Raw genomic sequence first — 17,572 nt, forward strand, 5'->3', positions numbered from 1 at the left:
TTGGCTCTCATAGACGCTCAGGCCTCACGAGCTGGTCGCAGTTCTCGCGCTGCTCCAAAGAGCGCGTACCTGCCGTATCCGCTGGGGAATGACAGGAGGTACTCCTCGTCCAGGTCGAGCAGGGAGACACAGCCCTGGCCGATGTTGTGCACGCCGATACTGAGGCCCAGGAACTTGGACTTGGTCCAGATGTGGCCGCAGAACGACACGCGCCGGCCGTAGTGCTCGGCGGCGTAGAAGGCTGACACTGTAGGAGCGCGGCGCGTACACAGTCAACCAGTGTTAACCTGAACAATACAGTGATAGTCAGCATAGAGTGCGGTAGACACAGCAAACGTCGTTGTCCAGAAGAGGGCAATGCTCTTGACCATGTGAAATGGGGCTTCTTGCTCACACAGAATGCGCATCTACAAAAAACAAACTGAACTGGCGCAGAGAGCGCCATTTGTCTTTATGGTTTTAACCATTATGGAAGGACAGTTGGCGTGGAGTCAGCATGGAGTCAGCATCGGCATGCCGCTTCGGCTAACGCCGCATGCGAAACGCAGCGACTAGACAAGTAAATGGGGCTCAATAAGACGATTGCCCAAATGGACCGCAGTGTGAAGCGTTTGTTCGATCTCAACTTGCGAAATCACTTTAGCTCGCAGACCGGGCGATGGCAAGATACGAAACGCTTGGACGACAGAACCAGCAAACAGCGTGCTTGTTGTTCCACGAGTCAGAGACGTTTGTTACTGATATAGCACAGAGCAATGTGTGGGGTTCGTGAGCTATAGGGCAGTGGGCAGTGTAATTCAAAGTCCGCTAGGGCAGCACGCATCCGGGTTCGGCAGTGTAGTGTAATTCACGGTCCGCTAGGGCAGTGCAAAGCCGGGCTCGGGAGCCGGTGCCGCAGTATACAGCGTCATTCATGACCAGCTAGGGCAGCGCACAGCCGGGCTCATGAGCTGTACGACAGTGGGAAGTGTAACTCAACCGGTGCGCTAGGGCAGCGCACAGGCCGGATTCAGCAGCAGACAGTGGGCGACGGAGTCGGCCAGCCGGCCGGCCGGACGGCCACTCGGCGGGGCGCGCTCACCTGGCGGATGGTGAGACACCTGCTCGGCCACGAAGCACACCTGGTGCTCGCTGCCCCAGGGCACGGGACCGTCCGGCACCAGTGAGTCCGTCTCCGACGCCGGCTGGCCGGGAATGTCGAACACGCACCTGCGAGGGCGCAGGCGAGGGGCGGTCAGGAGGCAACCCAGCGGGCCGACCCGGGTCGCAGCAGGCCAGCAGGCACGACGCCGGTGGTCGCGCCCAGTGACCACCGACACAAGCAGCCGACGCCACTTGGGGCGTCTCGCGCCCTCAGCAGACGGTGCGACCAGCTACCACACCGCGTGCCCTTCCCTGATCGATCCGTACGCTCAGCCGGTCCGTGAGACGAGGCGGCACGCGAGACCGCCTGAACACGCCTCCTGCGCTGCACACGGTCGTCCCCTGGACAGTTCCGAAAACACGGCTCGGTTGATCGCGTGGCGTCTGTTTTCACCAACCCTGCGCGAGCCGCCACACACGCAAGCAGCCCGCCGACCCCGCGCCTACGGTCCAGCCACTGAACGTCATTTCGCGCCAGTCTCACCGCTCATGGGCACCGTTTAACCGCAAGCGTAGGCAGCCCGAGGGGAAGCAGAACGACGCGTCGGCTAGAAACAACAACGCATACTTTAACACCCCCGGAATCCGAAATCAGACGCATCAAGCCCTCAATCACAAGCACGTACACACCGACACGCACACACGCGCGCGCACGCACACGAGCGCAGGCACCTGGCTGTCCCAGGCTTTGGCACGCACCTGAACGTCTCGCCGATGATGGGGTTGTACGGCTTTTTGGCGACCTCGGATTTTCGTCCGGCGTGGAAGGCCGACAGGTACCATTTGAGCACCTGAACCAGCCGGTCACGGGGCGTCGGACAGTCCGGGATGCTGCGACACCCGGGAACTATTACGGCGCGACGCTCACTTGTAACATTCACACCTTGGCATGCTATTTTCCAAACAACTCGGCCCTGAATCCTTTATCGAAGCTCTCTGACATGCATCATTTTGAAACGTGTAGCATCGTAGACAATCCCTTTCGACATCACCCAGCGGCGTGCGGCTTCGATGGGGGGCGCGGGCAGTTAATCCCGTTGGGCCACACCTGACGGCGTACGGCCTCCGTATTAACTGTGGCCGCGCGGCCGACGAGCGCACGCACCTGGTGAAGAGGTCGGGGTGCGCGAAGAAGTCGGCGTACATCTCCAGCAGTGAGCGCCGCTCCAGGATGAAGGTGGGCAGCACGACGCGCGTCAGGTCCATGCCGATGCGGAGCTGCGACAGCAGGTGGCTGACCACCGAGCCGTGGCCCTCCATCGAGCCGAGGTCGTCCTCCTCCTCCTCGTAGGCGGCATCATAGTCGGCGCTGGAGACGGCCGCGCCGCCGCCGGCGTCGCTCGGCCCGGCCCCGGAGCCGGGCGCCGGCGGCGGCGGCGGCGGCCGGGATCTCACCGGCGACGGCGCCTGCTGGTGACTGAGGGCACAGCGACAGCGGCCATGGGTAGGACTGGGGAGACACAGGGGTGCCCGCTGGTGATTGAGGGCACAGTGACAGCGGCCATGGGCAGGGCTGGGGAGATACAGGGGTGCCCGCTGGTGACTGAGGGCACAGCGATAGCGGCCATGGGCAGGACTGGGGAGACACAGGGGTGCCTGCTGGTGAATGAAGGCACAGCGACAGCGGGCATGGGCAGGACTGGGGAGACACAGGGGTGCCTGCTGGTGAATGAAGGCACAGCGACAGCGGTCATGGGCAGGGCCGGGGAAACCCTGGGGCGCCTGCTGGTGGCTGAGGGCAGCGGCCGCGGTCAGGGCTGTGGAGACACTGGGGCGCCTGCTGGTGACTGAGAGCCCAGCGACAGCGGCCGTGGGCAGAGCTGGGCAGCCTGTGGGGGTCCGCCAAACCCCAATGTATGTGATGTCACCGACCAACGCGTTCTAGACCACCGACGTTTAACCTGGATGTTTGGGAGCCGAGCTACATAACCGAGCAACAATGTGTGTTTGCACCAGCCCGGGAGCAGCGCAGTCTCCATACATATGCCCGGTCGGTGGCTTCGTATCAGGATGTGCGCGTGTGTGAGCGCTATGACTGCGCAGCGCAGCAGATGATCGGACTTGGATGTCCGGATGAGTTGATACGCAACCATGGTTGTCGCTGAGCCCAGCCGGGCATCGAGTCCCAGTAATCGATGTCGGGGCCCAGACCGCGGTGAGCGCAACGGTGTGCGGTGATTGCCCGAGTGAACGCTTCCATTACACGACACTTGGTACTAAGGCGGCATAGTTGCCATTGTCCCGAGCTAGTAAATCGGTGTGCCGTATACAAATGGTGGCCTGCCAGGGCGGCAATTCCCCAAAACCGAGTGCCCCGGTGTTTACTGACCGTTCTGTGCACTACCTAGTGCAGCCTCTGAGCCTCTGGGCCTCCAACATTCTGAGCTACCCTGGTCGGAACTACCCCAGTGGTGGGAACCAGTCCGCTAGTGCGGATAATGGTCGTGAGCGAGGCGTGAAGTACGGGCTGTTGAAAGCAAAAAAAGTAGTAATATAAATTTGAAAATGGGGGGGCAACTTCACAACATTAAGTCGTTACAAACAGCTTCCCTATTCCTACGTTCCATGGACAAATGGGGATGATATAACCTGGTCATAGTAAATCCGCCCGTGGAGGCATTCTACTCTATCTACTCTAGACTCGTTCCTACTGAGCTGTTCCTAATTGCCGTATAAGGCGGACTTCCACGCCAACATGGTACCCAATGAAATAGCACTTCGGCATTTTGGTGTAAAAACGCTGATAAGTTTGGCAGGTCGATAAATGGTAAATGGTAAATGGCAACGGTATTTAAGCAGCAGCATAAAGAAAGCCGTTGGCGTGTAAAAAGGTACCGTTGGGCAGCCACGACACAAACCGCCTCTGATGGTAATATACCCGGCGCAGGATCGTGGTTTAGTGAAAAGGCAGTCGTGCAAAATAACTGTCACGTAACCTTGCCTAGTCTCTGGCGTACCAGACACAGAACCTTGAGCACAAAAAAAAACACAAAAAGACTGGAATGCCACGCAATCGTACAACCATGGTCTGTGACAATGAACGATGCTGGCACGACCCCCAGGCCGGCAGGTGCTCCCCCTCCCCCCTCCCCTGCCGCCGCCACGGCTAGCAGCGTCCGCCACGGCTAGCAGCGTCCTCCACACGGGCCGGGAACTCACCTGGAAGCAGCGTCCTCCGTGTCGAACCAGTCCTCGTCCTCGGAGCTGGAGTACGATGTCTCCGGCACCTCCTGCACGAAACGACCGATGGCCGGCTCTGCCAAACACACAGGTAGCCAGTCAGCACGGGGGCACCCGGTGAAGAGGGGCGGACGGCGGGCACGGGGGGGGGGGGGGGTTGGCAGTCTGCACAGGTGTCGCTTAGTCGGGACACAGGCAGCCCGTCAAAACATGGGCGGCCGGCGGGCACATGGGAAGTTCAGCAGCACAGAGACAGATGGTCATGACAGGAGTAGACGGACAGTACTGGGAGTACAGTCAGAGTACAGAGTACAGTCGTTCCGCACGGGACTAATTGGCTAGCATCGGCACAAAATAACCGCGAATGGCCGAGCCCTGTCCATAGCGATCAGCCATAGACAGGTGTTCGGGTAACCATGGCAACGGTGCTAAATTATGCTCACCGCGCCGATCAGAGTGAGTGGTTGGTGATGGAGACGCAGTTAACGGAAACTTTCGGGCAACATTTGCAAACAATTATTAGTTGCTGGAGTCCACCACCTCATAACATCGTGCTTCAACTGCCTCGCCACAGCGCACTAAGCTCTCTGCCCGCCGTCGTCACAGCGTCGTCACAGAAATACACCACGGAGATGAATGGCACGGCTTGATCCTTTGGAACGCTTGACAATACATGCAATCGCACAGGAGGAAATGGGCAGTGTTTGGTTACACGTACTAAAACAAACTGTCGCAATGTCCTGGAAAATGTGTAAATTGCAGTGAAATGTTGTCAAACATAAATAGAAAGACACGAGAGATGCAGAGCTAACCAACTCTGCGTTTGACATTGAAACCAGACCCCAACGGAACACGTGAGTTAGCAGCCTCAGCCATATCGCACGAAAAAAGCTCGCTCAAACCAACCTATGCACACGTGCAACGGACCTCCGGACTAACGCCCAGATCTGTCTACAAAAGCCCCCACCTCACACTTCCAACATGTCCATTCCGACACAGATCCCGAGGGCGCCGCTGGCGGCTGACACGGCCGCCGTCCGGTCCGGCCGCGCGCGCGGTTCAACTGACCGGGACTTACGCCCGGCTGTACGTGTCACGTACCGCCCAGCTGGTCGGAGCGCGCGCCCGACTGCTCGTCCTCGCGCACCTCAGCGCCGAACTCGACGCCCGTCTTGACCTCGGCGTCGCGCCAGCGGGCCCGGGGCGTTCTCGTCCGCTGCGGCACGCACCCCCGCACGCGCGGCGTCAGCCCGGCACGCACAGGCCGCAGGCGCCAGACGAGCCACGAGAGCCGACTGGCAGACGGCGGCGACGCCAGGGCATCGCAGAGCGAGTCTGTGGCTAATCATGCGCATAGCGTATGGTGTTTATGTGCATGTGGTGAGTGGCAAAGACGCCGGCACACACATGAGCAGTCAGCTACCATGGGCCAGATAAACTGCGGCAGCGAGCAACACTGTGGTTGCCAGCCTGCCGGCATAAGCGGACCGTAAGAACGGCACAGGTGTTAAGGACAACATGAAAACGGTGCGGCGCGCCGCCCCGTAAATGGGACTGCACACATCTCTGGTGATGAGATGCGACATAGTGGTCCATGGGCTGACCTGAGCGATGAAGATGGTGTCGGACTGAACAGACGAATCGAGCATCACGGGGCACAACTTTACCTCGACGATTGGCTGCGACTGATAAGCTTTATGATTCGTCTCTTCAAGCCACAAATGCTAGAAAACTGACCGAAAAGCACGCTTGGTAATCCGCCTAGCATCCTCTTGTTCCAACTGCTGCAGCAAAATTAACGACATCAGGTGAAGCTGCTGTGGGGGTAAACGTTCTCCCATTTGTTCAGCTGTGTCCGACACGACAATGAAGCGCCGCCCCGCACGCAGCCCGGCCGTCCGACGCATCACGTCGCTCCACCGGAGAGCGGCCGCGTGCGACTTCGCCGGTCCCCCAGCCCGCAAGTGCGCTCACCTTCCCGGATGGTGCGGCGAACGGCATCGGCGGCTGCCGGGCGTGGCTCGGGCGGCGCGTTGCACGGCTGGTACACGCCCACACCACCGGCTGCACCTCGTTCTGAAAGGCGGCGCGCCGACTGAGGCAGTGCGGCCCAACGGGGCCGGGCGCGGCACGTGCGTCGGGCTCGATATTATGGGCGGTCGATCGACTCCCTCCCGACGCCCGTACACCAGGCAGTCGCCGGGCTGACTGCCGGTCCCGGAGGGGGGGGGGGGGGGACCAGCCGACACCACACGGCACGCCGTGTCCGCCGCCACACGCCGAGCACGACACAGCACAGCACACGCCGGCGGGCCCCACGATCCCGGCGTGTAGTATTGATCGTGGCCGGTAAATTTGGGATGGTGGTAATTTGGGAATTTGGGATTGGGAATTTAGGGGGGGGGGGGACCAGCCGACACCACACGGCACGCCGTGTCCGCCGCCACACGCCGAGCACGACACAGCACAGGCAAACGCCGGCGGTCCCCACGATCCCGGCGTGTAGTATTGATCGTGGCCGGTAATTTGGGATGGTGATGGCCATCGCCATTGCCCCCACGACAGGAAGCGCAGGCCACCGGGCACGGTAACCCAGCGAGCCACAACCACACCGGTCCACGGTGCCTCCGCTGACACGAACGAGGCGACTCACCTTGGCTATCTGCAGTCGGACGATGGTTTGTGTTTGATCGCGTCCAACATAGCCTGCAACAATAAAAATGCTGGGTCAGAGCATCCAAGCAAAGCTAATAAAATCCTGTAAACTATACATAGGTCCGACTAAAGCTTACTAAAACTGCAGACACTGCAGCTCTGCTCTAGATACGATCTAGCCCAACTGTTCACGTCTGCAGCCATCAACACGTAAATGATAGCAGGGCGGAAAATCGACGGCAGCTGTTCGATTTCCCATCAGCCTGAGTGAACGCACCTGTGATAATAGCTCCGTGCTGCCCCGCGATGCAGAAGCGTATCCGAGCATGCATTCGTCTACGTTAAAGTTCCCAAAATGATAGCCGGCGGACAATGCATCGACTACATCATCACCACGCTTAATAACTTCTCGTTTGGCAAAACTACCAACAACGCTGATGATGCCAGCAACCGTAAACCGCGAAAGAGGTGGTGACAGTACGTGAGAACCCCCGGCATGGCCCCTCCACACACCAGCGCGCGTAAGCGCGCGTACGCATGTACATACCTACGTGCGTACGCACATAGAAACGCACACGCACGCACGCACGCACGCACGCACGCACCACGCACGCAGCACGCACGCACGCCGCACGCACGCACGCACGCACGCACGCACGCACACACACACACACACAGCGCAGTTGGCGGCTGCACAGCACCGCGCGGCCGGCTTACGTTGACGTTGTCGCGGAGCGCGGCCAGCCGGTCCCGCTCGGCGGCTGACGTGCTGGCCCGCCTGGCGCAACTCCAGCGCCTGCGCCTGCTGAATCATCAGCTGCAGGTAGGCGTCGCTCTCCACCAGCTGCCGGTCGAAGTCGGCCATGGTGGGCAGCGGCTGGTGCGGGTCCCAGCGCTGAAACGGCCCCAGCACGCTCAGAACGGCGGCGGCTGGTGCGGGTCCCAGCGCTGAGACGGCCCCAGCATGCTCAGAACGACGGCGGCTAGTGCGGGTCCCAGCGCTGAAACGGCCCCAGCGCGCTCAGAACGACGGCGGCTAGTGCGGGTCCCAGCGCTGAAGCGGCCTCAGCACGCTCACAACGGCGGCGGCTGGTGCGCGCAAACACCAGCGGCCAGACGCAGGCGCGCAGCACTGAGGCCGCCGCCATCTGGCCCTTCCGACACGGTGTGACAGGGTACGATGGAAAGTGGTAGGATGATGACGGTCATCGGTCAGGGCCCTCGGGCCCATGCGCACCCTGTGTGCTGAGTATGGCGGAGCTGTGGCGGGACGATGGCCGTCATCGGTCGAGGCCCTCGGGCCCATGCACAGCCTGTGTGACGGAGCTGTGGTGGGATGATGACCATCATCGATCGAGGCCCTCGGGCCCATGCGCAGCCTGTGTGACGGAGCTGTGGTGGGATGATGACAGTCATCGGTCGGGGTCCTCGGACCCATGCGCAGCCTGTGTGACGGAGCTGTGGTGGGATGATGACAGTCATCGGCCGAACACCCTCGGGCCCATGTGCAGCCTGTATGACGGAGCTGTGGTGGGATGATGACACTCATCGGCCGGAACCCTCGGGCCCATGCGCAGCCTGTGTGACGGAGCTGTGGTGGGATGATGACGGTCATCGGTCGGGTCCTCGGACGTATGCGCAGCCTGTGTGCTGAACATACGAACAACAGTAACAAGTTCGGCGACCACCATCTGAGCTCCAATTGGGAGCAACTGACACCACTTCAAAACTAGATCCGGCAATCGATCTCTGCCGTCAAAAAACACGTAATCCAAAAAAGAGGAAGCTTTCAAACACCGTAGCTATTCAATCATCATGCATGTTGCATCAACAAATGTTATGCAGCATATGCGCCTCACGCCCACCCCTGTTCGGCGGGTCCTTGAATGCCCAAGGTTTGTCGGCCGCAGCCACTGCGCTGTTTGGGGAGGTTTGAAATTTGATGAATGTTCCTTTTCGCTCTGTTGACAAACACTGTCAGTATGGTGCACAATGGTTGCACAGTCGACCTGGCAGCTTGTCTTCCATCACCCGCCTCCTGACACCAAGGAGACACCGCAGCCATTAATCGTAAATCGTTAGCTAAGACCTCGAGAATTCTTTTGAGAACCTTGCGAGACGGTCTGTCGTTAACACGCTAAAACCCCAGGGAGCTCTCAGAACATCCAGCAAAAACCAGGCTCACGGTAAACGCACCGACACGAGGAGACTTAAGACATGGGGTAACTGCAATGCTGAGTACAATACGCATTTGACGCAGATTTCGTGGGGACCATTTCAGTCCTTGGAGGGGATGTGGAGGAGGTTGAAGTATAAATTGTACCCGCGGTACTGAACATCGAAAGTAAACCAATGGCATTTGTGCTCCTTGGGTGCAACAACGTGACCCAATACATGACTCGCACAACCCATTTACAGGACTTACGGCACACTTTATGAACACTAGCAAGTACCTTCCCGTTCGTCGCATGGCCCACCAGACATTTGGCGTCATAACTGGAAATTTTAATGCAGTGTCGCAAGTAAGTACCGCACTCACACGGCAAGTGTACCCGCATATTATTGTCAAACGTGTTAAAATGGTTGGATGTCGATATGAACGCAAATATGAGGCATTAAACACAAGATTATGATGACGCACAAAAAAGCCTAACAGCCGACACTCACAGGTTGTTGGCGATTCACTAGGTCACTTCTAAAGGCGTTAAAGCGATACTAAAAACAACCACCATCGGCTTCACCAATATGTCAGCCGAAGCTTTTTTGTCATGACGCTGCATGTGTGGTCTAGTAATTTCATTCAGAGCAAATTCTCAACAAAGGACTCCATCCAGCTCCGAAATGAGACGTCGTTGATGCAAGCAACTGTGGTGATGTCGTAACAGGCCCGCTGATTCCGCTCCTTAAGTACGACAGCTCTGGTCAAACACAGCTCAAAAGCAGCTCGAATCGATGGCATCACTGTGATTAGTAGTAAGTTGGGGTTTTCGGGCGCTTCGACTGCGCCGTCATATAGCGCCCGTACCGTCACCAGCAATGGTCCGTGACACTTCCGCCCACCGAAGACGTCCGCTGTCATCGGCCCATTGTACAGGTGGAGGTCGCCGATCACTAGCCTGACTGGCGGTATGAGGCACCTTGTAGCCGGCGAGAATTAACAACGAAATAACTTTTGAAATGCACCCGCTTTCCTTCCTCAACAGGTGTATACCTCATTTGCCACGGGCAGGCAGGCAAGTGTAGCACAGAGTGTGCGCGCCACAGCTCTTGGGACATGGGATAAGGCAGGATGTACCGTCGCGTTCAAAGCGGTCAGTAAGCGAAAGCGGGACCCGGTCCAAAACTCTATCTGTCCACCAACCAGGTTCACAATTGTTCGGTTAATCTCGGTTAGTTACGTCGGGCTAGCGTTTCTTGGATATCGCGTACACAAAGTCACGCAAGGCACGACAGCGTTCTCAGAAGTCTCTCTGACGATCTTTCCGAAACGCTCTTGCCGTCCTTATCTGTTAAATCACCTTCCCATTTATGGAGAACAGATCCCTCCGGCTGTCAGTGTTGGTTCTAACACGCGTTTTATGTGCCGGGTAAGGTGCTGCCTGTGTCAGATTCTGGCGTGTGTCTGCGGAAAGAGGGGCCGATGTCAACCGTTCTTCGCACCCTGAGACCACGAGAGGTGCCGCCGGAGATAGATCCGCTTGGGAGAGGCCCTCTCAATCACTGGGCTATGTTTATTCTGGGTACCAGATAACAGTAGCAGACGCCTTGCAGATGGCTTTGCAAAGGTCCTTGCAAACAAACTTCCTAACGCGATAACTGCGCTTTTATCCACCTCAATCAGCAGGATGAGTGTGTCTGGTCAGTGGGGACAATGACGACCCGATGAGCACTTCAGTCAGGCTATAAATGGGTTGCTAGAACACATGACTTAGAAGTAAAAAATTCAAAATAACGGCACCATTTGAAACAATAAAAACATTAAACAAATGCTAGGCATAATGGCCAAGCCCATACAGCACATCCATACATGGATGGAGAGCGCTACGATAATTTGGCGCGGCAAATCTGCTGCACCGAGAATACTGCAATGGCAATATGTTGAAAAGAAACTAATGTCAGAGTTGCGCGTGTCTCACCGCTTTTCCCGTTCATGCTTCGACATTTTCCGAAAGCAACGATCCACGCGTAACAGCATCTTGTCATTTTTCAAGTACTGCAAAAACTTTGTAGCCAATGTGGTTGATAATGCTCCCGTTGAAGAACATATAGAGTATGCTGAGCGAACGTGACCCGGGGGCACCAGAGATTGGGACACGCCGGCATGAGATAAAACAGTGGCTGCTGGCCCGCACAAGAGCGACGAAATGTAAATTTAGGTTTCACGGCAGTGAAATTATTCTTCTGGAAGATCAAGATCAAGGAGATCAAGAAAAGGATCAAGAAGACCTAGAAGGAAATACGACGCATGTCGTCGCCACGTGTATATCCAGGAGGACCAGCCAGCCCCCTCCCCCCCCCCCTGATCATCAAAGTTGAATACAAATGGCAAGGTTCTGCAAATCAAGAATGTCTTAGCTAACAGCATTTTCTCTTACAATACTCCTTCAGGCAGAAGAAAATAAGTAAGCAAACTTCAATAAAAAAATGACTCTGCCCCAGGGGAGATTGGGGATCCACACATGGTTGTTGAGCAACCTTTTAAGGAGCACCAGAAAGTGCAGAGACCATTTCAGCACATAGAGGGTACGGCACAACCGTGGTTTGTGGGCCAACCGTAGATTCTCAGCCAAAAAGGGGTGCCCACACCACACACGATCTCTTTTCCGCCCTCGTTCCGCTCCGACGTCCGCCCGCAACGTGAGCGGGGCGGCGGCCGCCGGCGCCGACGCACCGCACCGCCGGCGCCGACGCACCGCACCGCCGTCGCTCGGCCGCCCACCTTGATGCGGTGACTGTTGTGCGTGAGCAGGGAGATGGCATTCTCGAGCGCGCGGATCCAGCAGTCGCGCTCGTCACCGTCGCGCGCCTGCAGATGGAACGTTTTGCCATCGACGGTGATGGTGAACAGGGTCTCGTCCTCGTCGTCGATGCCGATGATGGCGCCCTTCAGACGCACACAGCCACGCCTCGTGTTTCGCATCATCTTCTCTTTGGACTGTGGACAGGCAGAGGATGGTGGGTCATATCACATGCATTGCCTGGGCAAGAAGTAATCAGCATTTGGATATACACTGCCATGGAAATCATTGTCTGAAAGCATCAATTTGACACATGCACAGTGATCGTATGACACAATGTGCTTCACCCAGGTAAAATTTATCAACGTTATTAGTGAATGTCATCTTGGGCTGATAGAACATCTACACAGGTTATTAGCAATAATAATTCTGAACTGATGAAAACATTGAAAAATGTTAAGGATGCACTACCTGGCCATTGAAACCCTTAACAATGATATGGTGTTATTCACAAACTCCTTGGATACACAGCTTCCAGTAAGGAACTTACTGTATAGTAGGAAAACAGTCCAGCTCGCTCATCCAAGACAAACCAGCGAATTTGCCAGCCTTTCATCACATTTGTCCACTTGCTGAGTGTCCCTTCCATGCCTGCTTTTGTCTTCAATATTTACTCAAATAACTGCTGCAAAAAAGGCAATATACATTACAAAACAGTCATAACTTGAAAACAAGCTGCTAGAACATTGAATACTGCTACATGAACCCCTAAACAAATGCAAGATAAATGGCAACCAACAGTGTTCTGTAGGTCTTACTTATAATACAACAAATAGCCCAACCATATTCACATTGTGGTATAGTACTGATCTGCATATGGTCAGTCTGAACATTTTACTAGTAGGACAATGGAGCTGACCAATGGCAAAGACACAGAGGGACAGGGAAGAAGGCAATCTCTCATCTCTGATGCACTCATAAATTTGCATTGTGCATTGAATGGTAACGAATCTCAGTTTACTCTCTCTCCTGTCAGTTTACAAATTTTGGAATATTAAGAATAACACAGACGAGTAACACGGGTTCACTTAAGACACATGCTGTGATATAACCCTACACAATTCGTTGGGCAGCCCCAGGACGACGCGAACACACCACTCCCTCCCTGCTAACTACGCCAGATACCCTCAGCTTGTGGTGACCCGGTGGCACACCCGTGCATTATTGTCGGTGAACCCGGTTGCATTTAACAGGGTAGTTGGCTGCCTAAATTTCACACCCCTTAAACGTTAGTCTACTGAAGCTTTTCAGCTTAAAACTTTCGAGGAACGATTTGAGTTCTGTTGAATTCTTTTTGCACTTTTTTGGATATTTAGTGGTCAAATTTACATTCTTATTCATATTTTGCATTGCACCCACTAGTAGTAATTCCTTTAGTAATGTAAGACAGTCATTACGGCGCTACAAAGTCAAACAGATGTGCAAAGCGGTCACGGTCACGTTACATGCGTCGCTTAGCACGCTTGTGCACCTGTACGCGCGTTGAGGTCTGAGGAGTTCGCGTTTATTTTTGGAATATTTGGATCGGAAGCTTGGGATTCGTTTCATCCATTATTTTCATATACTTTGATAGGTGTGGAAAGATGTCGATGAGCCGGGCATGGAAGGATCTCAAGTTGTCGCAACCAGTGATGAGAGCTGTTCTGAAGCGTTTTGAGTACGAGTTAATGACACCAGTGCAGGTATGTGACTGCAAATGTGTTGGCTGACTAAATCAGCAGAGGTGAAGCTAAAATGATTACCAGAAGTACTCAGGTCTCCTCCGTTCTCAATTAAAATTTTGTTTGTTGTTTACAATATGATAACCTTGCATTTCTAGCATTACAGTGATTGACTTAGTGGTTGGGTTTGACGTCATCTGCATGCTGATGTTTGGTGGTCATAGGTCAGTGATTTTCTTTCTTACCAAGCCACACAGGTCATTTCTGCTGCAACATTGAAGGAATAATTATGTTAGCTGTGTAGCTCCATGTTGAGACACTAGTGATGAGATACTGACACCCATTTAGAAATGCATGTATGAGCAAATGCTGGGCAGTGTGATCCAAATTTTCATGACAATCAATTTGCTGAAGGTATAAAGAAGCACCTGTCCCTTCACCTTATCAGGAAAGCCAGGCACTGTAGAGTAACATTTCTAGGAGATTTTAAGGTTTTTTAGATGCTTTAGGCACTGTTTTAAACAAGGGGAGTCTTTATCTTCAAAGGTAAAGGCATACTTGAATCCTAAGATGTGCCAAATGTCACTTTTTCTGTTTCTGAGCCTGATTAAAGCCTGATTGAAGTTGACAAGGCACATACTGGAAAATCTTGGTCAGTGTGTCATTGGAGCTATTATGACAAGCTGGGCTGCTGAGGCTATATGATAGCCTCATCCATCAGGAAAGGCAGGCCTTGCAGGGAACTCACTACACTTGGATATCTCCAAATGCTGGCTAATCCTCAGAACTTCCACAGGCAGCATGCATTCCTCAGTTCATGAACTACAAGGATGTTGCTGTTGAAGCTGTGACTGGAAGTGGAAAAACTGTAGCATTCTTAGTGCCTCTACTGGAAATCCTACTGGTGAGTGAAGCATTTGCACTATACAGAGAAACTATATTATGTTTTGGGTGGAAATAGGTTATACAGGTATACAAGTTGTAAACTTGTGTTGCAAGTCATGTGAATGTGAGTTTGAGGAAATTCTCTGTTCAGCACCTTAGAGGCATATTTCTCTCCTTGTGGTTCAAGTTAGGGCATGATTTTGAACAACACTGCTTTTATACTTATTTTTCCATTTGTATCAATGGCATGTTGAGTTGTCACACATCCAATTCCTAATTTGTGGTGTACATTTATTTATATGTTCATGTATAGATATTGGATATCTGGACACATTGCCTAATGCAGGTCTTTATGTTGCAGAGCAAGTGTATGGCAGTTCGGAAGCATGATGTGTATGCAGTCATCATATCTCCCACTCGAGAACTGGCCACCCAGATCTGTGAAGTGTTGGACGTTTTCCTGCTAGAGCTGCCTCAGTTCTCTAGGCAGCTGTTCATTGGTGGGACAAATCCGGCCACGGATGTTCAGAAGCTGAGTGAAGAGGGCAGCAACATTATCGTGGCCACCCCGGGCCGGTTTCACGATCTTCTTGAGCGGCGCGAGTCGGGCGCGAGGCTGCAGGCAGCGCTCAGATGCCTGGTGCGTAGCTGGTGTACAAATAGTCGGGCTCGACGTTATGGGTAGCTGGAAAGGTATGGGGGTAACCATAAGTCATTGCCCTTGACTGCAGAAGCATTGATTTGTTTATGTGCGCCAGATAGAGGTCTTGACACTGCGCTGTGTGTAACTGACCGTGGCGCCGAGCCGTGCTGCTGGCTGTGCGGTACAGGAGACGCTAATGCTGGCGAGCGTATGGACCTCCGTGGGATGCAGGAGGGTGCTGGTGCTTACTACAGTGCTATGCTGTTGGCATGTGGTTGTAGGTTGTGCTGGTACTCACCGTCGTGCTATACTGTTCTCCGAACGGTGCGCGAGGTACTGGTGCTAAGTCCGCTGACTGTCGTGCCGTGCTGCTGTCCAGAGAGGTCGTAGGGTCTATGGGGCGCAGGGTACGGCGCCGGCTAGCGTATGGCTTCCGCGCGCTGGCAGGAGGTGCTGGTGCTGGACGAGGCCGACCGGCTCCTGGACCTGGGCTTCGAGCGGCAGCTGAACGACATCCTGATCGGCTGCCACGCCAGCGGCGCACGGGTCTCTTCTCGGCCACGCAGACGGACGAGGTGCAGAAGCTGGTCCGCGCCGGCCTGCGCAACCCCGTGGCCATCACCGTCCGCGAGAAGCAAGGTACGTCAGCAAGGTCCGCGAGATACAGGTACCGTCCGCGAGAGAAAAGGTACCGCCGCGAGAACAAGGTACCGTCCGCGAGAAGCAAGGTACCGGCCGCCGAAATATGGACGCTTTGCACGCTTCGGACATTGATGGAAGTGTCGGAAACCTTAGAGCCGTTTGGCGTTCTGTCTCTAACGGAATGACAGACCTGTCGTTGGCTCGGTTTGTTATGTGGAATTTTGACGTGTATTAATTGAGTTTCTCGTTTTGTTGTATGTTTCTGAGCAGTCATACTATTAGGTCATGTATTTGGCATATTTCAGGCTGAGTGATGACCAAATTATGACGTCACAGCAGATAATCTAGGGCTCACGGGACTGCCGTAGCAATAGTACGTTAGGGGCTGGGGGGCTGGGGGGGGGGGGGGCTCAGGCTCACGGCTCAGGACTGGTGCGCTCGTTAAACCAAGCAGTGACGACGGAAATAGGTGGCTGCCGTGATGCAGGCGGGCATGCCTGAGAAGGAAATATCTGTGGTGGAGGCCTGGAAACATGCAGAACATTAAGTCAGGGCAGTGTATGACAGGATTGGGAAAATCTGCTTTTCGAGAGCGCTATGCTGCATTGCTTTGCAAAAATGTCATAATAGTCTGGCAAATTCGACCTTTTCCGCGTTGCGGGAATCAAATTGGCCGCATCTGTGGCGTGTAGAGCTGAAGTAGAGCATTAGTCAATTACATGCCTCACTAGCTTTATTGCGCTTTCGCCTTAGGGGCAAAAATCAGTAACGGTTTTCCTTTTAAGTGATAGCATGATATCTTTTAGTTTCGTATGTTTACATCCGTACTTATTTACACTGGCGCTATTTTCAAAACCCGCATGTCTGAAACAACTAAGACCGAGTCGAGTGGGATCTGTAGACCCAAGTCTCGCCCAAATACCTGGCGATGTGTTAATACCGTACACGTTCGGGAGCCATGATCAACATGCGGGATCGCGGAAACGCATCACCTTGTGATGAAATGCGCGTTTTCTTCGGTTATATGGTCATTGCAGTGGTCCGCCAAATGCCGTGCGCACCGTGACGTAACGGTGTCAAGGACGTTGGATTGGACTTTCCTGAAGAAAGTCCGGACTTCTATCGACTTGTTCGCTGGCGTCTGTCTTAGGGATGACTGGGATTCTGGTACCCAATGGTGGATGTGATTGAACTAGACGTTAGCCGCGTGGCCAAATAACTGTACAACTCTCGGCAATTATGCGGTTAGTTATGATTGTTGTGTTATGAAATTTAATTGTGGTGCTCCCGGTACTTCTGAGCAGTCAAGGGAGCGTAAGACCCGCATCTCATTACGTGGTTGTAGTTTGGCTTCAATGTGACGTTTGCTCGCGAGATCGAGCCCCAACGTACGCAGTCCTAGCCAGTCGTGCCCCATGCGAAAACCGGAGGGTAGTCCGGGTTGGACCTGTGGTTTCCCACTTAGCCTGCGTTGATCATCATAGGTTCTGATTTGTTCTGTCGCAAAATACGTACGACTTATACATATGTTTGCATGGCATGATTGTTTTTATTTGTTTTGTTTTAGGTGTTTCGAGAACACCACACCAGCTGGAGAACTTCTACATGATCTGTGAAGCGAAGCACAAACTCGGCACCCTGATTCAGATGCTGCGTGAGAAGGTGGCTTCAGAGGAGAAGGTTATGGTGTTCTTCTCTACCTGTGCCATGGTGGAATATCTTACGGTGGTCATCAAAGAGTGAGT

General features: G+C 54.3%; 3 protein-coding genes across 4 annotated transcripts in view; 2 read left to right on the plus strand and 1 right to left on the minus strand.

Moving 5' to 3' along the window:
• LOC119111896 (transmembrane protein 243) overlaps nt 1–17,572 on the plus strand; it is a 74,256-nt gene that overhangs the window by 22,551 nt on the left and 34,133 nt on the right. The window lies entirely within an intron of this gene.
• On the minus strand, nt 18–13,163 carry LOC119111868 (oxysterol-binding protein-related protein 9-like). Its single transcript, XM_037235706.1, has 11 exons — nt 13,122–13,163; nt 12,487–12,621; nt 11,918–12,133; nt 7,764–7,873; nt 5,425–5,618; nt 4,303–4,399; nt 2,539–2,560; nt 2,249–2,469; nt 1,843–1,974; nt 1,082–1,209; nt 18–247 (listed from the first exon to the last, which is right to left on the minus strand). Exons 2-11 carry the CDS (start codon nt 12,583–12,585, stop codon nt 18–20), a joined length of 1,449 nt encoding a protein of 482 aa, XP_037091601.1. The 5' UTR covers nt 12,586–12,621; nt 13,122–13,163.
• LOC119111895 (ATP-dependent RNA helicase DDX55) lies at nt 13,460–17,572 on the plus strand (the record flags this gene model as incomplete). Its single annotated transcript, XM_037235756.1, is given in 5 exon segments — nt 13,460–13,678; nt 14,454–14,561; nt 14,904–15,182; nt 15,633–15,824; nt 17,395–17,572. Coding segments are annotated over 5 exon segments (720 nt in total). The 5' UTR covers nt 13,460–13,579.

This window comes from Pollicipes pollicipes, unplaced genomic scaffold (assembly GCF_011947565.3).
Source record: "Pollicipes pollicipes isolate AB1234 unplaced genomic scaffold, Ppol_2.1 Scaffold_7261;HRSCAF=8764_pilon_pilon_pilon, whole genome shotgun sequence".
In the NCBI taxonomy this organism is placed as follows: domain Eukaryota; kingdom Metazoa; phylum Arthropoda; class Thecostraca; order Pollicipedomorpha; family Pollicipedidae; genus Pollicipes; species Pollicipes pollicipes.